Source organism: Oryctolagus cuniculus, chromosome 18 (assembly GCF_964237555.1).
Source record: "Oryctolagus cuniculus chromosome 18, mOryCun1.1, whole genome shotgun sequence".
In the NCBI taxonomy this organism is placed as follows: Eukaryota; Metazoa; Chordata; class Mammalia; order Lagomorpha; family Leporidae; genus Oryctolagus; species Oryctolagus cuniculus.
In genome coordinates this window covers 1,558,643-1,580,209 of record NC_091449.1, presented here as the reverse complement: position 1 = coordinate 1,580,209, position 21,567 = coordinate 1,558,643, and the positions used below count along the sequence as shown (strand labels likewise).

General features: G+C 47.7%; 2 protein-coding genes across 6 annotated transcripts; both read left to right on the top strand.

Moving 5' to 3' along the window:
- Positions 1 to 39: 39 nt before the first annotated feature.
- Positions 40 to 4,687, top strand: AURKC (aurora kinase C). 3 transcript variants are annotated; one of them, XM_070063466.1, is made up of 7 exons: positions 40 to 58; positions 394 to 418; positions 566 to 757; positions 1,065 to 1,203; positions 2,045 to 2,193; positions 4,034 to 4,208; positions 4,393 to 4,687. In XM_070063466.1, exons 3-7 carry the CDS (start codon positions 711 to 713, stop codon positions 4,561 to 4,563), a joined length of 681 nt encoding a protein of 226 aa, XP_069919567.1. In that variant the 5' UTR covers positions 40 to 58; positions 394 to 418; positions 566 to 710; the 3' UTR covers positions 4,564 to 4,687. The 3 variants fall into 3 exon arrangements, with proteins under 3 accessions (XP_069919567.1, XP_008247187.1, XP_017193408.1); XM_008248965.4 differs by lacking the exon at positions 40 to 58 and adding an exon at positions 122 to 263; XM_017337919.3 differs by lacking the exons at positions 40 to 58; positions 566 to 757 and adding an exon at positions 122 to 263.
- A 3,209-nt stretch (positions 4,688 to 7,896) lies between these two features.
- LOC100338781 (zinc finger protein 805) lies at positions 7,897 to 20,850 on the top strand. 3 transcript variants are annotated; one of them, XM_070063445.1, is made up of 5 exons: positions 7,897 to 8,133; positions 10,527 to 10,653; positions 15,481 to 15,576; positions 16,028 to 16,146; positions 16,641 to 20,850. In XM_070063445.1, exons 4-5 carry the CDS (start codon positions 16,044 to 16,046, stop codon positions 18,269 to 18,271), a joined length of 1,734 nt encoding a protein of 577 aa, XP_069919546.1. In that variant the 5' UTR covers positions 7,897 to 8,133; positions 10,527 to 10,653; positions 15,481 to 15,576; positions 16,028 to 16,043; the 3' UTR covers positions 18,272 to 20,850. The 3 variants fall into 3 exon arrangements, with proteins under 3 accessions (XP_069919546.1, XP_002721938.1, XP_008247195.1); XM_002721892.5 differs by lacking the exon at positions 16,028 to 16,146 and having other exon boundaries at positions 7,904 to 8,133; XM_008248973.4 differs by lacking the exon at positions 10,527 to 10,653 and having other exon boundaries at positions 8,112 to 8,133.
- Positions 20,851 to 21,567: the final 717 nt, after the last annotated feature.

Below are 21,567 nucleotides of genomic sequence, written 5' to 3'. Positions count from 1 at the left end.
ATCTTAACCAATGGGAATCGGGAAGTGCCCGCCCCGTAGCAGGCGCGCAGTACGAAAGGTCTCCCCGGTTCGCCCAGGGCATGCCCGAGGGGCTTGGTGTGGGCGCGGCGGCTGTGGGCGGGACGGGCTCGGCCGGGAGCGAGTAGCTCCGCGGGACCCGCAGGCTCGCGTGGGCTCGGCACCAGCGAAGGGGCTCGGGCGGTAGCATCGCCCGCGGGAGTCCCCGAAGGCCGTTATGCAGTCGGGCAGTTCTCAGGCCGCAGGTGGGACGGACGGAAACCCAGGCGGCCGAGGGGAAGGGGCTCGGGCTGCTGGCGTTGGGGGCGGGGTGCACCGAGGAAGGCGCTCACTTCGTTCTCTCTGCCTTTGCTTTTCCCTCCGCCGCGGCCGCAGGCCCCGCGCAGCCGAGCGTCCCCCTGTGAGTGACTGCCTGAGGGAGGGGGGCGGGACCTGGGTGTCCGGGTCGGAGCGCCCAGCTCGCCGCCGTGCGAGGGCGCGGGGCGGAGGGAGGGGCGGGAGGGAGCCCCGGGGCCTGTCCCCAGCCGAGCCTCTCTTCCTGTGCCAGGAGGCGCCTCACGATTGAGGACTTCGAGATTGGGCGTCCGCTTGGCAAGGGGAAATTCGGGAATGTGTACCTGGCTCGGCTCAAGGACAGCCATTTCATCGTGGCCCTGAAGGTCCTCTTCAAGTCCCAGATAGAAAAGGAAGGCATGGAGCACCAGCTGCGCAGGGAAATCGAAATCCAGGCGCACCTCCAGTGAGGGCTGCCCGCGGGAGACCCCCGCTCCCCCGCTCCCCGCCTCCGCTGCCTGCTGCGGTGTCTGCACCCTGCACTGCCCCAGATAAGCTCCTTGGCTCACCTTCCAGGTGTTCTCTGCAGCTCGTCCCACTTAGAGCATGCAAAGCTTCCTCCTTGCCAGGCAGCCCAGTCGAGATGTGGGTGCCTGGCTCTTCCCTTACACGCTCCCAGGTCCGGCTGTTTATCCACCGCTCGCCTAACTTCCGGAAACGGGACGTGTGAGGCCTCAGGGAGAAGTCTGACCCTTCCTCTGTCCCGTTTTCAGACACCCAAACATCCTGCGCCTGTACAACTACTTCCACGATGCTCGTCGGATATACCTGATTCTGGAATATGCTCCACGGGGTGAGCTCTACAAAGAGCTGCAGAAATGCCACACGTTAGATGAGCAGCGGACAGCCACGGTGAGGTGGGAGCGTGGAGGCTGGGGGCGCTCTGTGCAGATGGTTGATCTGTTCCTTCCAGATGCAGCAGAAAGTCATGCACTGCACAGGGTTTCCCGTGGCTCCTTACACAGTTTATCCTGTGCAAAGTTGATATTTGAACTAAGTACATGAAGAAGAACATCCCATTAGAAAATGGCAACATTTCCGAAAAGTGGGTTTTATGTTTATGTGGTGGGAAATCAACTTCCCATCTACCACCTAAAAATACTCCTTGAGTCTAAGCTAAGACAGTTACAATCACAATTAATGTAGTGCCCATAGATGGCATCTATCCTACATTTCCTATTTGGATACTCTAATTATCTCCAGTGTATATCCAGGATACTAATAAGTACTATGTATGAGTTTAGATTCTTTGTAAACAACAAAATCTATCTTTACAGTGTCATGCGAAGAAACATAATGAATGTCTATGAGGAAATTCTCTGTACAAAGGAGTAGAACTAGATTAGAATTGGTAGAGGAGCTTTCTAGAGGGCTCCAGAAAAGGAACATAGCCGTGGTCATCTCAGTGGTAGTGGTTGGGTCAGCTTGTTTGGAATCACCCTTCTTCTGGAGTCTGTATTATTCCCTCAGGACTCAGGTCCTTTGTGACATCATCCAGTTGGCTCAGCATAGGTCCTTCCCCGACAGTAACTATGGTGCTGTTAAAAGGAGATAATGGGGACCAAAAAGAAGCATTGGCATTGGTATCCAAGAATTAAAAGATTCTACTACGCTCGCATTCATGATGAATACTACCATAAAGGGGAATTGTGGCCAGCTTCCCTTCCGGGGTGCTTTTTCTTCGTTCACACAGATAATGGAGGAGTTGGCAGATGCGCTGACCTACTGCCATGGCAAGAAGGTGATTCACAGGGACATTAAGCCAGAGAATCTGCTGCTGGGGTTCAGGGGTGAGGTGAAGATTGCCGACTTTGGCTGGTCTGTGCACACCCTCTCTCTCAGGTGGGTCACGTGGTGGTAGGGACCACTTGGAAATGATCCATTTGAATTTATTCCACTTTGCAAAACCTATATACAAACCTAGATATGTATTTGAGTACTTTTTTCCCCGAATACATATGTTTACTATGTATTTGTAGATATAAAGAATGTGGCACATTTATTGCTGATCTTCATTAATATATAACTTGACCAATAAGGTCCCAGATGAAAAAATATTGAAGAGCATTTTCCCCATAATTCCCAGGAGTGTGTTTTTTCTTGATGAATAAATCATAATTTATGTAGTTCTCTTGATGTACCATCATTTTGTTCCAGATCTCTATCTCTTCCCCTCCCCTGCCCCCCTTCGTTCCTTCCTTTGGCAGAGGGGAAGACATAGCAATATCTTCTATCCTCTGGTTCACTCCCAAGTGCCTGAAACAGCAAATACTTGGGTCATCTTTCACTGCTTTCCCAGACACATGTAGGCTAAGCCTCTGCCTACAGTGCTGGCGTCCCATATGGATGCTGATTTGAGTCCCGGCTACTCCTCTTCCAGTCCAGCTCTCTACTTATGGCCTGGGAAAGCAGTGGAAGATGGCTCAAGTCCTTGGGCCTCTGCACCTATGGGGGGACCCAAAAGAAGCCTCTGGCTCCTGGCAATGGCTCAGCTCTGGCCATTGCAGCCATCTGGGGAGTGAACTATCGGATGGAAGACTTCTCTGTGTCCTTCTCTTTGTCTGTAATTCTATGTCTAAATGAATGAATAAAACATTTAACAACTAGGACTCAAACTGGTGCTCCTGTATAGAATACCCACATTGCAAATGGTGGCTTAACCCACTGTGCCACAGTAACAACTGCTAGATCTTTATTTTTTAGATTTTTTAAAAATATTTTATTTATTCAGGTCGGCGCTGCGGCTCACTAGGCTAGTCCTCCGCCTTGCGGCGCCGGCACACCGGGTTCTAGTCCCGGTTGGGGCACCGGATTCTGTCCCGGTTGCCCCTCTTCCAGGCCAGCTCTCTGCTGTGGCCAGGGAGTGCAGTGGAGGCTGGCCCAGGTGCTTGGGCCCTGCACCCCATGGGAGACCAGGAAAAGCACCTGGCTCCTGGCTCCTGCCATCGGATCAGCGTGGTGCGCCAGCTGCAGCGCGCCGGCCACAGCGGCCATTGGAGGGCGAACCAACGGCAAAAGGAAGACCTTTCTCTTTGTCTCTCTCTCTCACTGTCCACTCTGCCTGTCAAAAAAATAAATAAAAAAAATATATTTTATTTATTCATTTGAAAGGTAGAGTTACAGAGAGGGAAAGACAGAGAGAAAGGTATTCTATCTGCTTGTTCACTCCCCTTATGGCTGCAATAGCCAGAGCTGGGCCAATCCGAAACCAGGAGCCAGGAGCTTCTTCGGATCTCCCATGCAGGTGCTGGGGCCCAAGAACTTGGGCCATCTTCCACTGCTTTCCCAGGCCATAGCAGAGAGCTGGATTGGAAGAGGAGCAGCTGGGACACGAACCAGTGCCCATATGGGATGCCCGCGCTGAAGGCGGAGATTTAGCCACTATGCCACCACAGCTCCAGCCTCCAGATCTTTCTTGATACTGAGAATATTCTCATGAAGCCATTCTGTGTCATGGACTAAATAATTTTACAAATAATTGCAAAATATGGAATTAGTGGGTACCAGGCTTTGTCTTCTCCGAATCTTGATCCATATTAAAAGTTAGTGTCTCCTAACCTCCATGCTTGGGAGGTGACTATTCAGGTTGTCCTAGTCTCCCCATCATGCAGGAAGCTCGGGAAGGAGAATTTCTCATCCTGGGACCCTGCACAGAGCTCCAGAAATCTCTGTCGTCCTCTAGGAGAAAGACGATGTGTGGCACTTTGGATTACTTACCCCCAGAAATGATTGAGGGGAGAACGTACGATGAGAAAGTGGACCTGTGGTGCATCGGGGTGCTCTGCTATGAGCTGCTGGTGGGAAATCCACCCTTCGAGAGCGTCTCTCACACTGAGACATACAGACGCATCCTTAAGGTGAGAGGCCCACATACTTGAGGATTCAAGGGGAAGCTGCTTGGTGGGGGGGCTGTAGGATATGGGGCAGACATACAAGGTTGTCTACAAAGGTCCAGACAATACCTTAAATACTCAATGAGCAGGGACAACATTAACCAGAGGAATTAACCAGACTTTTCTTTTTCTTTCCTGACCTTATCAGGTGGATGTGAAGTTTCCTGTAACAATGTCTTTGGGAGCCCGAGACTTGATATCCAGGCTTCTGAGATACCAGCCGTCAGAGCGGCTACCCCTAGCCCAGATCCTGAGGCACCCCTGGGTCCAGGCCCACTCCCGGAGGGTGCTGCCTCCTTGTGCTCATCCAGCTTCCTGAATCCTGTCTGCTTCTGTCTGCATTTGTGCAGGGAACTCTCCTGGCTCTGCTACCTCATCTATTTTTTGTTTGTTTCCTTTTTAAGATGCAAGATATAAATTAATAAAAGCTGAATCGTTTAGTACTAGCTGAGTTGGCGTGTAATACAGTAAAATTTTGAAAAAGATTTATTTATTTGAAAGAGTTACAGTGACTTTCAGAGTGTTTCTGTCCACTGGTTCACTCCCCAAGTGCCTGCACAAGACAGGGCTGGGCCATGCAAGAGCCAGGAACTCCATGTGGGTTTCCCATGTGGTTGCAGGAACCCAAGTATCTGCCATCATCTGCTGCCCTTCCCAGGTGCATTAACAGGAAGTTAGATCCAAAGTGGAGTAACATCCCTGCTGATGGCTTAACCCACTGTGCCACAATGCCTGCTCCTCAGTAGAATCTTTATTTCATGTGGAAACTCCTTGAAAACTAATGCCTACTCACTGCAGATAAACACCCCAGGATTGCATGCCATTAGTGGCTTCTTTGCATAACTTAACGTTTCTCACATTTTCATGAGTATGTCATTTGTAAGACAAGACTTTAAACAATGCAGAGGTCCACTCTGTACTGCCATCAACATGTTGCCACCATTTTGTTTTAAAGATTGATTTATTCAAAAAAAAGATTGATTTATTAGGCAGAGAGAGAGAGTGTCCATCCGCTGGTTCACTTCCCAAATGGCTGCAATGGCCAGAGTTGGGCCAATTTATTATAATGGCAGAGAGAGAGATTGTCCATCCGCTGGCTCACTCCCCAAATGGCTGCAATGGCCAGAGTTGGGCTGATTTATTAGGCAGAGAGAGAGATTGTCCATCCGCTGGTTCACTCCCCAAATGGCTACAATGGCCAGAGTTGGGCCAATCCAAAGCCAAGAGTCAGGAGCTTCTTCCAGGTCTCCCACGCAGGTGCAGGGGTCCAAGGACCCTGCCATCTAATACTGCTATCCCAGGCCACAGCAGAGAGCTGGATCAGAAGTGGAGCAGCTGGGACTCGGTGCCCACATGGAATGCCAGCACTGCAAGTGGCAGCTTTACCCACTATACCACAGCACTGGCCCCTGTTGTCTTTTAAGATTCACTTGAAACGGCTGTAGAGAAGGGGGAAGAGGCAGAGAAGAGATCCATCTGCTGGTTTCATTCCTCAGATGACCACAATGGCTAGGGCTGAGCCAGGCTGAAGCCAAGAGCCAGGAGCTTCATCCAGATCTGCCATGTTAGGGCCACCTTCGACTGCTTTTCCCAGGTCATTAGCAGGGAAAAGCACTGGAAGATGGATTGGAAGTGGAGCAGCTGGGACTCTAATTGACATCCCTATGGGAATATGGTGCTGGCCCCATGCTGCCACCTTTGAAACAATGTATTTTACTGCATATCAGTGCTGGCTTTTTCTTTATTTGAAAAGTTATAGAGGAAGAGACAGAGAAAGAGGTATCTTTACTGGTTCACTCCCCAAGTGGCTGAAACAGCCAGACTGAAGCCAGGATCCAGGAGCTTCATCCAGGTCTCACAAGTGCAGGGGTCTATGCACTTAGATGATCTTACATTGCTTTCCCAGCCCATTATCAGGGAGCTGGATCACCAGTGGAGCAGCCAGGACTGGTGACACAGGGAATATAAATGAACATTCTGACTCTAATGCGTGTTCTACATCCCATCCCAAAGTCATTTAAGAGTCATCCACATATGAAAAGGAGAATCACGGCTCTTTTATAATTGGGGTTTATTACTAGTGCCAGTGATTAGTAACAGTGTTCCCTGCATGGTAATTCACACACATTTCTCCATTTTCTTTTTATAAATAGTTTCTCCTAGGACATGAATTCCACTTCCACTCCTTTATTCAACTCAATGCTTTTCCACTTTAAAAATTAAATCTGTTGATATTTCCTGTCCTGTTTTCATTGTCATAACCATATATGTCCTTTACTTGGCACAAGGAAATGGGGCTTGGGGCTGGTGCTGTGGCATAGCGGGGAAAGCCACTGTGTGTGGTGCTAGCATCCCTTATGGGTGTCAGTTCGAGTCCTGGTTGTTCTACTTCCAATCCATCTCCCTTCTAATGCACCTGGGAAATCAGCAGAAGATGGCCCAAGTGCTTGAGCCCCTGCTACCCATGTGGGAGACCCCAAAGAAGCTCCTGGTTTCAGTCTCTGCCATTGTGTATTTGGTGAGCAAACTAGAGAATGGAAGAGTCAGTCTCTCTCTCTCAACTTTGCCTTTCAAAATAAATAAATCTTAGAAAAGAAGGCTTTCTTTTGAGCAGTTCCCACTATGGTTGATTATTACGTGACATTGCAAGTGAACAGGTCCCTGGTGTCCATGACCTCATCCTGCTGGGAAATGTTTTATAATTTCATTTGTAATTGCAATGATGTCTGTACAAGGAGTTGAAATTATCCGTTGAAAACACTGTTGAGGGGCCAGCGCTTTGGCTTAGCTGGTAAAGCCAGTGCCACCATCCCACATAGGTGCCGGTTCGCATCTTGGCTGCTCCACTTCCGATCCAATTCTGCTATGTCCTGGGAAAGTAGAAGATGGCCCAAGTCTCGGCGTGGGAGACCTGGAAGAAGTTTCTGGCTTCTGACTGGTGCAGCACTGGCCTTTGTGGCCATTTGGGTAGTGAACCAGCGGATCAAAGACTTTTCTCGATCTCTGTAACTCTACGATTCAAATAATTATAAACTTTTTAAAAATTGCTTTAAGAATTGTTCATTTCTAGAATTTCCACTTAGTAGTTTCAGGTTGGTTGACCGTGGGTAACTGAAACCGTGGACTGCACGACTACAGGTTGGGGGTGGGAGGACAAGTGCCCTCCTCAGACGCCCCTGCACTGTGAGGGTGGAGTGGTCCCAAGACAGGTACGTCCGAGAGAGCGCAGGCTGCGGGCCAGCAGGCTTCTTGCCTTTGGGGGTTACTTGGTCTGTTACCTGTTACCAACTAAGAGAAGATGCAAGTGGAAGTCAGGGGCCCAGTCCAGGTCTGGCTCCTGCCTTTATCCTTGCCCTCACCCCAGAATATTCCTGCCTCTCGCGCCTCTATGTCCCCAGGATAACCTTGTTTCGCGCCTTGGTGCCCCCGAGTTGTGCCCACTGTAGACAGGTCTGAGAAGCAGCCCTGGGTCTGTGGCGTCTTTTACACCAAAAATCCGACTCTAGAACGCCCTCCTTTGTCGGTTGTTAGTACAGAAAAAACTACGTTGCTGAAGAAGGCACAACACCGGGAACCTCCTTGAAGCTCAGGACGGGGCATTTCCTGCGGGCCGAGGGCCCAGGGCGGGACTTCCGGCTCCTTGGAGGTAAACGTCATCTGCCCGCGACGGTGCGGTCCACGCCGGCTTTGCGGAGGGCGGTGGTGTTCCTTGGTCCTCACCTGGCAGCACTTCGTAAAGCAGCAGGAGGGCGTCTAAGACTGACTTCCGTGGGTTGCAAAGAGCCGCGAGCCTCCCTGTTCGGACGGAGTGTGACAGTCAGCCGGGGTCTGGGGTCAGCTGGGTCCTCAGGATCCCGGGATGGCGGCGGCGTTCATGGACCCGGCGCAGGTGAGCGGATGGTTTTTTGCATTGTGGCTTCTCTGTTAGTTCAGAGAGGCCTCGTGGGCAGTCTGAAGGCAAGAAAACCGCGGGGTAGCTCAGCGCAGGTGTGACTATTGATGTAAAGTGGAGCTGGCTGGTCGCACTGCTTAATTCCAGTCAATACCTGGGAAGATAAAGATACAAATGGACAGTAGCCGGGCCATACATAAAAGTCGGCCTTTTAGCTACACCCTGCAGCAGCTGCTCCTCTTTTCTACAGCCAGCAACTCTGGAAGGCAGCCGGTTCCTCGTCAGTCAGACTGGCGGGAGGGCGGATTGTGGCGGGGTAGGGTCTCCTGCTTCTCCCTCCACGTGAGATGCGAATTCAAAGCAGAGACAGATACAGTGCAAGGATGGGAACAGGGTTTGTTTAAAAACTTGAGTCCACATTCAGAGGTGGTGTGTTAGGAAACTGGCACAATCTTATCTGTGGCGCGATCTACACCTGATTTGTGTTCTATACCCCGGTTCCCGCCGCCATTGCTGGCAGCCAGGTGGCCACATGGCCCAGCTACCTGTGCCAAGCTCCACCCCCACCCTAATGGGATTCGCTGCACCTGCTTCCCTGCCGGACCTCCGGCAAAGTTTAAAAGGGCCTGTTCCTGAACACGTGCTCTCTCTAGCCTCCTCCTCTGCTCTCTCCTCTCTCTTGGCTCTTCTCTGCTCTCCTCTCCTCCTCCCTTCTCTCTCTCTCCTCTCCTCGCTAGCTCCTCTCCCCTGTGACTCTCTCATACTCTCGTTCTCTCTGCTATCTTTCTTCGTCCCTCCCCTCCAGTCTGCTGGGTTTTCCCCAATAAACTCTTTCCCTTACTCCGCTGTTAGGTGTGCTTTGTGACGGCTAACAGAAATATATAACAGTGTGGGCAGGCCCATGAGGAGAATCCACTTGCACCTCAGTTCAGTGGTCCCCTCTGTTAGGTAGGTGATAGAAACGGGGTGGAGTTTGCGCAGGGTTCATGGTGGTCTCTAGGAGGTTTTTCGGGGTCTGCAGGTGGAGCTCAGTGCATATGTATTCATTCATCTTGGTGTCTTTTTCATGATGGGGTACAGGTGCATCATAGGAAGGCGGGTGTGCTGGAGTGGCATAGAAGGGGGTGGAGTTCCGGGCGCAGGGCTGTGAGACAGAGTGTGCTGGAAACCTCCCAGCTGGTTTGTTTTCACTGACTCCCTACCTAGCCCATATCAAGATTACTGTCTCTGGTGACAGTCCAGGGAGCTCAAAGATAGTTCATGTAGTAACTGACCCTAAATGCTCTTTACTTACTTAATAAGTGTTTCCTCGTTTTTGCCCGTTTCTGCTGTAAGACCAGCCAGAGAAAGGTAGACATGTACTCCCTAACCGATCGTCCAGGATGCCCCTCTTCCCACTGGCTGTTCCACAGCTTCCCAGTGCAAGCCGTGTCAGGCCTCTGGTGCTGCTCTGTGATTGGTCAAAGGATAAATGAGGCTTCTCAGGGGCTTTCAGTGCACCTTATTCGGATTTTGGTCTTGGCTTATGAGCCCTGGCCCACTGACCACAGAAATTTCTCTTCCCATTCTGGCGCTTGGTCTGCAGTTCACTCTGTCTCAGATACTGCCCTCAGGCTGCTCCAGGACTGCACTTCGCATCTTTTTTGGCTTTGCTGAAGTGTCTTTCATGACAGTTCAAGCAGAAATTGCCTCCTCTCTTCTTACCCTGGTTTCTGTTCTCAGGAGGTGAGCCTCTGCGTGAATTTGTGAAGCATTAACCTGCGGTCACTGACTGTAACGTGGAGGTGATTCTCGAAGGTGTTTACCTTAGTAGCTGTGGAAAGATTAATAAAAACTCCAAAGCCTGTGAAGCGCTGGATATGTTCTTTTAAATCTCACAGTTGCTATCGGTGAAGTCAGAAGTACTATATTGACATGGACATTGAAGTTCAGAGATTAAGTCCCTGCTGGCAAATGTCAGTTTGAGGAGGTTGCTTTCAAACATAAGAAATCTGACTTCTCTGAGGAGTTGTAGTTCCTTAGACACTGAGTGTACACATGTGCTGCTATTGTTACTCCAGCATACCTGCCTTCCCATGATGCACCTGTTATTATTAATAACCTGGTACTATTGTTTCCTCATTCCTCTAACTTTCTAGAGCCCTCACTGTTTGCATCTCACAGTCCACAAGTCATGTCCATTGTCTTCTTTCATTATCTAATGACTTCCACATAGGAGCATTTCTCTCTGACACCACTTATGTCCAAAGCAATGTCTGCCATCTGCCTTCAGGCCAGTACAAAGTTAGGCCCTCAGAATGTGCCCAGTGATTCGGATCTTGATCTCCCACGACTTCTTCCAACAAAACACGCGTGTGAGACAGCACTGCTATCTCTATTTGACTTCCCAGGTGTCTGTGACTTTTGAAGATGTGGCTGTGACTTTCACCCAGGAAGAGTGGAGGCAGCTGGAGCCCGCTCAGCATAACTTGTACCGGGAGGTGATGCTGGACGTCTGTGGGCTGCTGGTCTCGCTGGGTAAGGCCGCCCTCTCCACCGTGCAGGAGACCTGCAGCCTCCTTGCCTCTCTGGCACTAGGTGCGGATGGTTAAAGACACCGGAGCCCGCCCTCGCCTTTTCTCATAGCTTCAGTCATTTTCTACCCTCACCTGTTTGTTGCTGGCCTCCCTGTGTCTCTTTGAGCAAGAAACAGTACTCTGGCTTGCAGCCAAAGGACATGGAGGGTGCTTTGCAGAACCCAAGCAGGATTTCTAGTCCGACACGCTGATGGAATGATACAGAAACTGAGAACCATCATGGCTATGTACTAGTGTTTCTCTTGGTCTCATGGCACTCTATACAAAATGGCGTTTTCTGCCTCAGTGAGTTTGTAGCATGAGAGGCCACCAGTGTCCTCGTTCTCCCTGACCCCTGTATTTGTCTCTCTTTGCATGTCTGTGTTGTTTTTCTTAGCAGCTGGCCTCCATGGGTTGTTCTTAGCAGGAGGTGGCACCCAAGCCGTATGTCCCTTTGCGTCTCCAGCAGTCTAGGCATAGGGTAGTCTCTCAGGGATTGTTTTTTGCCTTTCAGTGAGGGATCTGAATGAGTAGGCCTAGTTGGCTCAATGTCCCCTATGGCCCACTTAGCAGGGCCATGGAGAGCAGGAGGTTCTCGAAGAAGAGGGACTCAGGCCAATCCTAGCAGATGTTTGCCGGCAGTATTACCAGACACTCTTGTAAACAGCGCTAGCTCTGTTAAAAGACTTTTCTTTCTTCATATGCCTATATGATTTCCTCTTTCCTAAGCCCTGGACCAAAGTATTCTGTTAGTATGAGAAAGTTTGGACCAGCACTTCTCAACACTTGAGGGTTTTGGCTACCAGGAGACATTTAGTCACTTTTGACTGTCACACATGGAATGACAATCACTAGATGTTGACATCTAGTGGGTAGAGTCCAGAGGTGCTGTTCCGTATCCTACAATACATGGGATATGCCCTGTAACAAAGAATTATCAAGCCCTAGATGTCAAGAATGCTAAAAATACCAGGTTAGTTGGTTCTCTTCTTAAAAGTCTCTAATAACCATCAAGCATTCCGTTTAGAAGAAAGAGGGTTTAAATCCTTTTCATTAGAGGGAGCAGCCTCAGGCTCAGAGCCCTGAGCAGGCAGCGTGAACTTGCTGGGACTGAACGCTATTTTGATTTCATTGCCTGGTTTTCATGGGGACCTGCCATCAAGGCCAGTGACTCTGGGTTTTTCATTTACCAGAGTGATGTAGCCTTCCCTTTGTAGGAAACCTAGGACGAGTAAAAAGAGTCATTTTAAAAGCAATTAAAGGGGCCAGTGCTGTAGCATAGTAGGCTAAGCTGCCGCCTGCGGTGCCAGCACCCCATATGGGCACTGGGTTCTGTTCCAGCTGCTCCCCTTCCAGGCCTCTGTGCTTCGGGTCAGCCCAGCTCCAGCTGTCATGGTTGTCTCTCTGTCCCTCTCTCTGTCTGTAACTCTACCTCTCAAAAAAATAAATAAGTTCCACGCTGTTACTAAAAAAAAAAAAAAAGCATTTAATGATCACAGTTCATGTCCCTAGAGCACTGTTGAGGTATCCAGCTTGTTGCAGGGACTGCTCATGTTCCCTTAACTCTCTCAAAAAATTAATGAAAATATGAACACTGCAGCAAGTCCCTCATCGAATTTAGCTTGCTGCATACTATAGACACATCTTCATTTAATGAGGCTGTCATAGTATATTTTTAGTAGTTTTTTTGTGTGTGAAATATTGATGAAAATATATGCTGTCTGATATTTCTGTAAATGTCTTTATGCAATGTATCATTGGGATCTCCTTTTTAAAAGATTTTTTTTTAATAAAGCTTTTGGGGAGGGCAGGACAGGTATGTGACTTTTTTCCCTTTAATTTTTATTTATTTAATTTATTTGAAAGGAGAGAGCTAGAGTTCTCCCATCTACTGGTTCACTCCCTAAATGCCTGCAATAGCTAGGGCTGGGCAAGGCCAATGCTAGCTGATAAGAACTCAATTTGGGTTGTCCACATGGGTGTCAGGGACCCAACTACTTGAGCCATCACCTGCTGCCTCCCAGGTAGGCATTAGCAGGTGGAATGGGGAGCAGAAGCAGGACTCGAACCCAGGTACTCTGCTATGGAATGTATGCATGCCAAGTGGCGTCTTAATCGCTAGGCCAAACACCTGCCACTTAAAATTGTCAGTGATTCATGAAAGGCTGAGATTCAGTCAAAGTCTGCCCCTGCCCTGCCCCCTGCCCCCTCAGGATGAGTCTGTCTGCTTGTGGAGCTCCCTCACCATCACCCTCTGCAGTCTCTCCTGCTGGCCACACAGGGTGGTGGGGTGTTCTGTTTCCTTCTTAGTGTGATGCTTGGGCAACCACAGTCTGCAGACAGACTCCCAGGTGTTCTTAAAACCTGTGTGGTCCTGGCCAAGTTACTCAGTCTGCCTGTGCCTCAGTGTGTTCTTGGGCATTTAGTTTATGACTCACAGGAAGAGAGCTATAAAACTTCATTTGAGATCTTTAAAAAGATTCAGATCAGGGGCTGGCATTGTGGCACAGTGGGTTAAACCACCGTTTGCAATGCTGACATCCCATATGGGCAGGAGTTTGAGTCCTGGCTGCTCCAATTCCAATCCAGCTCCCTGCTAATGTACTTGGGAAGGCAGTGGAGGATGGCCTAAGTGCTTTTCTTCCTGCCACCCATGTGGGAGACCCGGATGAAGCTCCTGGCTACTGGCTTCAGCCTGGCTCTGCCCTGGCCATTGCAGCCATTTGGGGAGTGCACCAATGAATGGAAGCTCTCTCTGTCTCTCTGTAACTCTCCCTTTCAATTAAATTAATAAATCTTTGGAGTCGGCACTGTGGCCTAGAGGGTAAAGCCACAGCCTTTAGTGCTGGCATCCCATATGGGCACCACTTCAAGTCCTGGCTGCTCCATTTCCGATCCAGCTCTCCGCTATGGCCTAGAAAAGCAATGGAAGATGGCCCAAGCGCTTGGGCCCTTGTACCTGCATGGGAGACCCGGAGTAAGCTCTTGGCTCCTGGCTTCAGATTGGCTCAGCTGCAGCCATTGTGGCCATTTGGGGAGTGAACCAGCAGATGGAAGACTTCTCTTTGTCTCTCTGCCTCTCTGCCTCTCTGTAATTCTGCCTTTCAAATAAATAAATCTTTTTAAAAAATTAATCTTTTTAAAAAGTTAGATCAAAGAAGATGTATACTTCGTTTTGAATGAAGTCATTATTGCCTTTGAATATCATCATACCCCTATAATATATATATATATTTTTTAATAAAAGCATTTGGCCGGCGCCGCGGCTCACTAGGCTAATCCTCCACCTTGCGGCGCCGGCACATCGGGTTCTAGTCCCGGTCGGGGTGCCGGATTCTGTCCCAGTTGCCCCTCTTCCAGGCCAGCTCTCTGCTGTGGCCTGGGAGTGCAGTGGAGGATGGCCCAAGTACATGGGCCCTGCACCCCATGGGAGACCAGGAGAAGCACCTGGCTCCTGCCATCAGATCAGCGCGGTGCGCTGGCCGCAGCGCACTGGCCGTGGCTGCCATTGGAGGGTGAACCACCGGCAAAGGAAGACCTTTCTCTCTGTCTCTCTCTCACTGTCCACTCTGCCTGTTAAAAAAAAAAAAAAAAGGCATTTATTGAGAGTGACAGAGGGAGAGAAATCTTCCATTTGTTGATTCATTCCCCAAGTGCCTGCAGCAGCCACTGTTGGGCCTGCCTGAAGCCAGGAGCCTAGAACTCCATCTGGGTCCCCTACAGTGAGTGGCAGGAAACCATGTACTTGAACCATCATCTGCTGCATCTCAGGTTATGTATTAGTGGGAAACTGGATTAGAAGCAGAGGTGGGATTTGAACCTAGGCCCTCTTATATGAGATGCAGGCATCCCATGTGGTAGCATAACCTATTATTCCATGATGTCTACCCCTATAAATAGTAATTTTAAGACTTACTATTGGGGCCAGTGCTGTGGCTCAACAGGTGAAAGCCATGGCCTGCGGCACTAGCTCCCATATGGGTGCCAGTTTGAGTCCCAGCTGTTCCACTTCTGATCCAACTCCCTGCTAATGCACCTGGGAAAGCAGTGAAGGCTGTCCCAAGTCCTTGGGCCACTGCACCCACATGGGAGACCTGGAAGAAGCTCCTGGCTTTGGCCCAGCCCTGTTTGTTGCGGCCACTTGCTGAGTGAACCAGTGGATGGAAGATCTTTGTCTCTCCTTCTCTCTCTCTGTAACTCTGCCTCTCAGATAAATAAATAAGTCTTTTTAAAAAATGAAGACTTACTATTAATCGTTAAAAACTATTGTAGGGCCCGGCGCAGTGGTGTAGCAGGTGAGGCTGTTGCCTGCAGTCCCAGCATCCCATATGGGCACCTATTCAAGTCCCAGCTGCTGCACTTCCAATCCAGCTCTCTCTATGGCCTGGGAAAGCAATAGTAAAGGGCCCAAATCCTTGGGCTCCTGTGCCCATGTAGGAAAACCCGGAGGAAGCTCCTGGCTTCAAATCCACACAGCTTTGGCTGTTGCAGCCAATTGAGAAGTGAACCAGCGGATGGAAGGCCTCTCTCTCTCTGTCTCTCCTTCTCTCTCTGTGTAACTCTTTCAAACAAATAAATAAATCTTTAAAAAAAAAAAAAAAAACTATCGTAGCATGGCATGGCACGGCACGCCCTTGGTTTGCTAGGTACATGACAACTTTTTGTTTGTATTGATGGGTACAGCTCCATTCTGAGATCTAGTCCTCATCCTAAAATCCCATCCAGACTAGATTGAAGATCTCTATTTCTTTCTACAAAAATCCATTGTCCACTTTTTTTCCCTGAACAGGGTGTCCTGTTCCCAGACCTGAGCTGATCTGCCATTCGGAGCACAGGCCGGAGCTGTGGACAGTGAAGAAACACCTCTTCCAAAGCACCTGTCTAGGTAGGAGCCAAGATGGGCAGGTATCAATCCTTGCAGGCTTGAGACCAGAAGAGACCATGGGCCCTTTAATCCCAAGTGGTAGCTTAACACACCATTACCATGACGCATACTCCAAAACTGTCAAATCTTTCCAACTCCTCTGAACACATTGGTAATGTAATAAATTAACAGCAGGTTCTATGATCAACTAAAAAGACTTAGAAAACAGTTACATTTTTTACAGTTAAGGGACACAAATTAGAAGAGGTACAAAACGGGACTGAAAGGATTGCCATCAGGAAGCATTGCTATTCAGGAGCTCATTATCTCCCTGGTATCTCTATGTGGCAATGTCGGGAAGGAGGGTTGCCAACCCAGGAAGGTCACTGGAGCTTTGCTGTTCAGTTGTTGAACCTCATACACAACCATTGATTGAATCATTGTTTTTGGGCTCACTTCATCCCCTTTCCAGATGTTCAACTGATGTCATGTCATGTGCTCGAAGGGTTAAAGCTGCACTCCTTGGTCTTCTGTTGTGGCGAGCCATTAGCTGGAGTCATCCCTTTAGAACAAACTATCTATGGACCCAAAGTGAGTTAGCTTTTGTAAATGTTCTGTCTGGAGTTGAGGTACTTGCACTCTAGATCCTCTGATACTTCACCCTGCTTTTTTTACTTGATCTCCCTTTCAAGGAATCAAGAATCCAAGACCAGAAAAGAAGTTGCAGAGCTGGAGATAGAGTAACGTAGATGTGAGCATTTGGTGTTGTGGTTGAGACACTGCTTGGGGTGCCTGCATCCCCTATTTGCAGTGCTTGGGTTTGATCCAGCATATGGGAGACCCAGATTGAATTCTAGATTCCTGGCTTTAGTCTGCCCCAGCCCTGGTTATTGTAGACATTTGCAGAGTAAACCAGTCTACTTGCTTGTCTTTGTGCCTTTCAGATAAATAAATAACATTTTAAAAGAGCATAACAAAACAGACATAGAGGCATTATTTTCAACATAACTTTTTTCACTAAAATCCTGGTTTTATTGTATTTTGTCAGTATGAACAATCCCTTTTGTGTATTGGATTTCTTTTAGATGACAAAAGAGAACGCAAGAACACAGAACCTAATGCACGTGAGCCAGCCCTGTCTGAGGTGGCTTCACTCCAGGGACAACTAAAGCAAGGAGCCTCAGGGGACTCCCAGCTGGTGCAAGCCAAGGATCAGGATGGGGCATCAGCAAGGCAGGAAGGACACTTGAGACTGGGGGTTGACCTCCAGAGCAAGAAGCTTCCTGGGAAAATGATCCCTGAAGATGGTGTTTTAGGGACTGCTGAAGACCTGTGTTCCCGGAATGTACAGGAACAAGCCGCTCCAGGAAGCACTGTCGGTGAGCAGAACTCCCACGGGCCAGGTACATGTCCCATGACTCCGGAAGAAGAAAATAGTTTTAAATGCAGTGAATGTGGGAAGGTGTTTAACAAGAAACGCCTCCTTGCTCAGCATGAGAGGATTCATTCTGGGGTGAAGCCCTACGAATGCACGGAGTGTGGGAAGACCTTCAGCAAGAGCGCATACCTCCTTCAGCATCACATGGTCCACACTGGGGAGAAGCCCTATAAGTGCATGGAGTGTGGCAAGGCCTTCAACCGCAAGTCACACCTCACGCAGCACCAGCGGATTCACAGCGGAGAGCAGCCTTACAAGTGCAATGAATGTGGGAAGGCCTTCACTCACCGCTCCAGTTTCGTCTTACATAACAGAAGCCACACTGGGGAGAAACCCTTTGTGTGCAAAGAATGTGGTAAAGCTTTCCGAGACAGGCCTGGTTTCATCCGCCACTACATCATCCACAGCGGGGAGAATCCCTATGAGTGCTTCGAGTGTGGCAAGGTCTTCAAGCACAGGTCCTACCTCATGTGGCACCAGCAGACTCATACTGGGGAGAAGCCCTATGAGTGCAGTGAGTGTGGGAAAGCTTTCTGTGAGAGTGCGGCCCTGATTCACCACTATGTCATCCACACCGGGGAGAAGCCCTTTGAGTGCCTGGAGTGTGGGAAGGCCTTCAACCACAGGTCGTACCTTAAGAGGCACCAGCGGATTCACACCGGGGAGAAGCCTTACGTGTGCAACGAATGTGGGAAAGCCTTCACCCACTGCTCTACATTCATCTTGCATAAGAGGGCCCACACTGGAGAAAAACCTTTTGAGTGCCAAGAGTGTGGGAAATCCTTTAGCAATAGAGCAGACCTCATTCGACACTTCAGCATCCACACTGGAGAGAAGCCCTATGAATGCGCAGAGTGTGGAAAGGCCTTCAACCGCAAGTCAGGCCTCACAAGGCACCAGCGGACTCACAGCGGAGAGAAGCCCTACGAATGCGTCGAGTGTGGGAAATCCTTTTGCTGGAGTACAAACCTCATTCGCCACTCCATCGTCCACACTGAAGAGATGCCCTATGAGTGCAGTGAATGTGGAAAGGCCTACCGTCGCAGCTCATCCCTTATTCAGCATCAAAGGATGCACACGGGGAGAAACCCTGTCAATGTAGCAGAAGTAGGAAGACCTTTTGCAAATGAGCAAACCTCTGTCAACATCCAAGAATTACTTTTGGGGAATGACTTCTTGAATGTAACTACTAAAGAAAATCTTTTGCAGAAGGAAACATCTTGCGTGCTGTCTGACCATTCTTACCACAGAGAAACCCCACAAGTGTCTTCACTCTGAGAAAATCTATTTGCAGAATACACTGGTCATCTAAACAGTTTTTTGTTTTGTTTTGTTTTTTATCCCCCCCCCTCCCTTTTTTTTTTGACAGGCAGAGTGGACAGTGTGAGAGAGAGACAGAGAGAAAGGTCTTCCTTTGCCGTTGGTTCACCCTCCAATGGCCGCTGTGACCGGCATACTGCGCCTATCCAAAGGCAGAAGCCAGGTGCTTCTCCTGGTCTCCCATGGGGTGCAGGGCCCAAGCACTTGGGCCAGCCTCCACTGCACTCCCTGGCCACAGCAGAGAGCTGGCCTGGAAGAGGGACAACCGGGACAGAATCCAGTGCCCCAACCGGGACTAGAACCTGGTGTGCCAGCGCCGCAAGGCGGAGGATTAGCCTAGTGAGCCGCGGCGCCGGCCTATCTAAACAGTTCTATTAGCAATTGACCCAGTTTATAAGCCTTATTCTCCTAAGAAGTCACAGAGAGACCCACTAGTTATTGTGCAAATAGGAAAACCAAACTTCCTCTTTCTCCTTAAAATTTTTTTTATAAAAAAGAGATCATAATTGGAGAGAAGAGAAAATGAAATGCAAACACTGCTTCACAGTGCTGTGCTGAGTCTGTGACACTAGATCATGGAGTTCCTAGTTTATTGGTGTGGAAGTGGGCCTTGGTGCTCTACGCGTGTCTTGTGTATGCACCCATTGCGGCCTAGGGTCAAGAGAGGTAGAATGTTGTAGGAACATTTGGAAACTTACCAGGTATCTTCCATGTTCCACAACATTGTTTCTCTTCTTGTGGGGCACAATTTTCATGAGAAATATGAAGACTTGAGTTCTAAAGTGCTTCTATATAAGGAGCCAAGGAAACATATGAATGGGCACATTTTATTGTACCACTTAAGACTTTTATCTATTTGATTTTTAGAAAAAAAAGTATGTGGTTTTAAACACAAAACATTCAGAATACTTTCTTGATCCCAATTTGATTGTATATTTTATTGCTGTAGCTATGGTAAATCTTAAAATTGGGTAAAGTGATTACCTTGTTCCTATTTAAAATGGATTTTGCATTCTTAGCTCCTCTGACCTTCCATAAACATTTTAGGTTTTGATTTTCTGTTTTTACAAAGAAATCGTCCTCAGATTTCAATACAAAATATGTTAAATCTATGGATCAGTCTGTTGAGAATCAGCTTTATTGTGTTCAGTCTTCTAGTTCATGAACATAGAAGTATCTAAGTATTCCTTGTTTTATTTCATTATTCTCTTATAACACACAGGGTATAGCTTCTGTACATTTCAAATTAGATTTATAGCTTCATTTTTGCTTTGATTACAAATATATTTATATATAAAGCTTAAATCTTCACATGGTGGGGCACCATTGGGGTATAGTCTGTTAAGCTGCTACTTGTAGCATCAGCATCCCATATTGGATGTGTTAATTTGGGTCTTGGCTGCTCCAGTCCCAATCCAGCATTCTGATAAAGTTACTGGGAAGGCAACAGATGGTGCCCCAAGTGCTTGGTACCCTGTCACTCAAGTGTGAGACCAGGATAGAGTTCCTACATCCTGGCTTTGGCCTGGCCCGGCGCTGGCTGTCATGGGCATTTGAGGAGTAAACCATTAGATGGGAGGTTTCTCTAGTCTTTCCATCTGTGTCACTCTGCCTTTCAAATAAATAAGTATTACAAAATCTTTTACATGGTATTTGATCATATACAGAAATATCACTTTAAAAATTTTTGACATCCTACAACCTTGCTAAATACACATGTAAGTTTCTACTTCTTTCAGAGAATCCTTGGGATTTTATGTGTGGAGATGTGATATGCAAATAGAGGCACTTGTATTTCCTCCTTCCCATCTGTGTACCTTTATTTTTCTTGAGTTACTTCTTTCAGTATGATTTCCACTATGATGCCAAATGGGAATAGTAAGAAATCTTCCATACCTGGTTTGTGATACTTGGCAAAAATGTTCAGTCTCTCATTAGTATGATGTTATAAATTTTCTCATACAGTTTTCATTCAACTTCAGAAGGTTTACCCTAGTATTTTACTGAGTTTCTTTTTAGTGACTTGGATTTTGTCAGAAACTTTTTCTCCATCAGTTGCTGTGATCATGCAGTTACTCAGTTGTCTGTTGTGATATACTGCATTGAGTTTTAGATAGTGAGCCAGCTTTTCATCCTGGGAGTAAGCACCACTTGGTTATGTGGAATAGTTTTTTATTATATTACGTATTGCATTTGTTAGTATTTTCTTCTAATTTCATTAGTGAAATTGCTGTCATTGTCTTATTTTAATGTCCAGGTAATAGTAGCCATCCCACCCACACACTCCTGAATTGGAAGATACTCTCTCTTCAATTATCTGGAAGATAGTTTGTAGAGCTAGTGTTGTTTAATATGTGGTAGCATTCTCCAGTAGACTATTTGGACCTATAGACTCTTTCTTTTGGTTTTTAGATTATGTATTTATTTTATTTAATAAGTTTAGAACTATTCAGAATGTTTCATACTGGAAGAATTATAATTCTTTTCAATGAATTGTAAAATTGTAATTGTAAAAAATATATAATTTCTAATTTGCAGCATTGTTTCAGGCATTCCTTTATTATCCTGCTGATGACATGAGGATGTTTACTTGTAGTCCCGTTTATTCTGATATTGTAAATGCATCCATCCTGTTACCCCATTGTGCCACAAAAGTTGGCCCACAAAATATATCCATTTTCTTGATCTTTATCATTCTTAGACATTTATCAATATCATTTGTTATGTTAAAGAACCAGTGTTTGGCCAGCGCCTTGACTCACTAGGCTAATCCTCTGCCTGCGGCGCCGGCACCCCGGGTTCTAGTCCCGGTTGGGGCACGGGATTCTGTCCTGGTTGCTCCTCTTCCAGTCTAGCTCTCTGCTGTGGCCTGGGAGTGCAGTGGAGGATGGCCCAAGTGTTTGGGCCCCTGCACTGATGTGGGAGACCAGGAGGAAGCTCCTGGCTTCGGATCGGCGTAGCTCTGGCGTTGTGGCCATTTGGGGAGCAAACCAACAAAAGGAAGACCTTTCTCTCTCTCTCTCTCTCTCACTGTAACTCTACCTGTCAAGTAAATAAATAAACGTCTTAAAAAAAAAAAAAAAACAATACATTACATCACTGAATTTTCCTGTTTTCTTAATACACTGATTTCTGCTCTTTATACCCTTATGTTTCATGTACTCGGCTATTAATAATTTCTTGAAGTGGATCTATAGATTATTAATTTGAGGGTGTTTTTCCTTTTTGTAAATGAAAGATCTATTTATTTGAAA

Bases quoted from the DNA above. Each gene is read 5' to 3' on its own strand.
- LOC100338781 (XM_002721892.5), top strand. From the start codon at position 8,104: ATGGCGGCGGCGTTCATGGACCCGGCGCAG. The intron at 8,134-10,526 runs GTGAGCGGATGG...TTGACTTCCCAG, and splicing joins CGTTCATGGACCCGGCGCAG to GTGTCTGTGACTTTTGAAGA. The intron at 10,654-15,480 runs GTAAGGCCGCCC...TTCCCTGAACAG, and splicing joins TGGGCTGCTGGTCTCGCTGG to GGTGTCCTGTTCCCAGACCT.
- AURKC (XM_008248965.4), top strand. From the start codon at position 236: ATGCAGTCGGGCAGTTCTCAGGCCGCAG. The intron at 419-565 runs GTGAGTGACTGC...TTCCTGTGCCAG, and splicing joins GCGCAGCCGAGCGTCCCCCT to GAGGCGCCTCACGATTGAGG. The intron at 1,204-2,044 runs GTGAGGTGGGAG...TCGTTCACACAG, and splicing joins ATGAGCAGCGGACAGCCACG to ATAATGGAGGAGTTGGCAGA.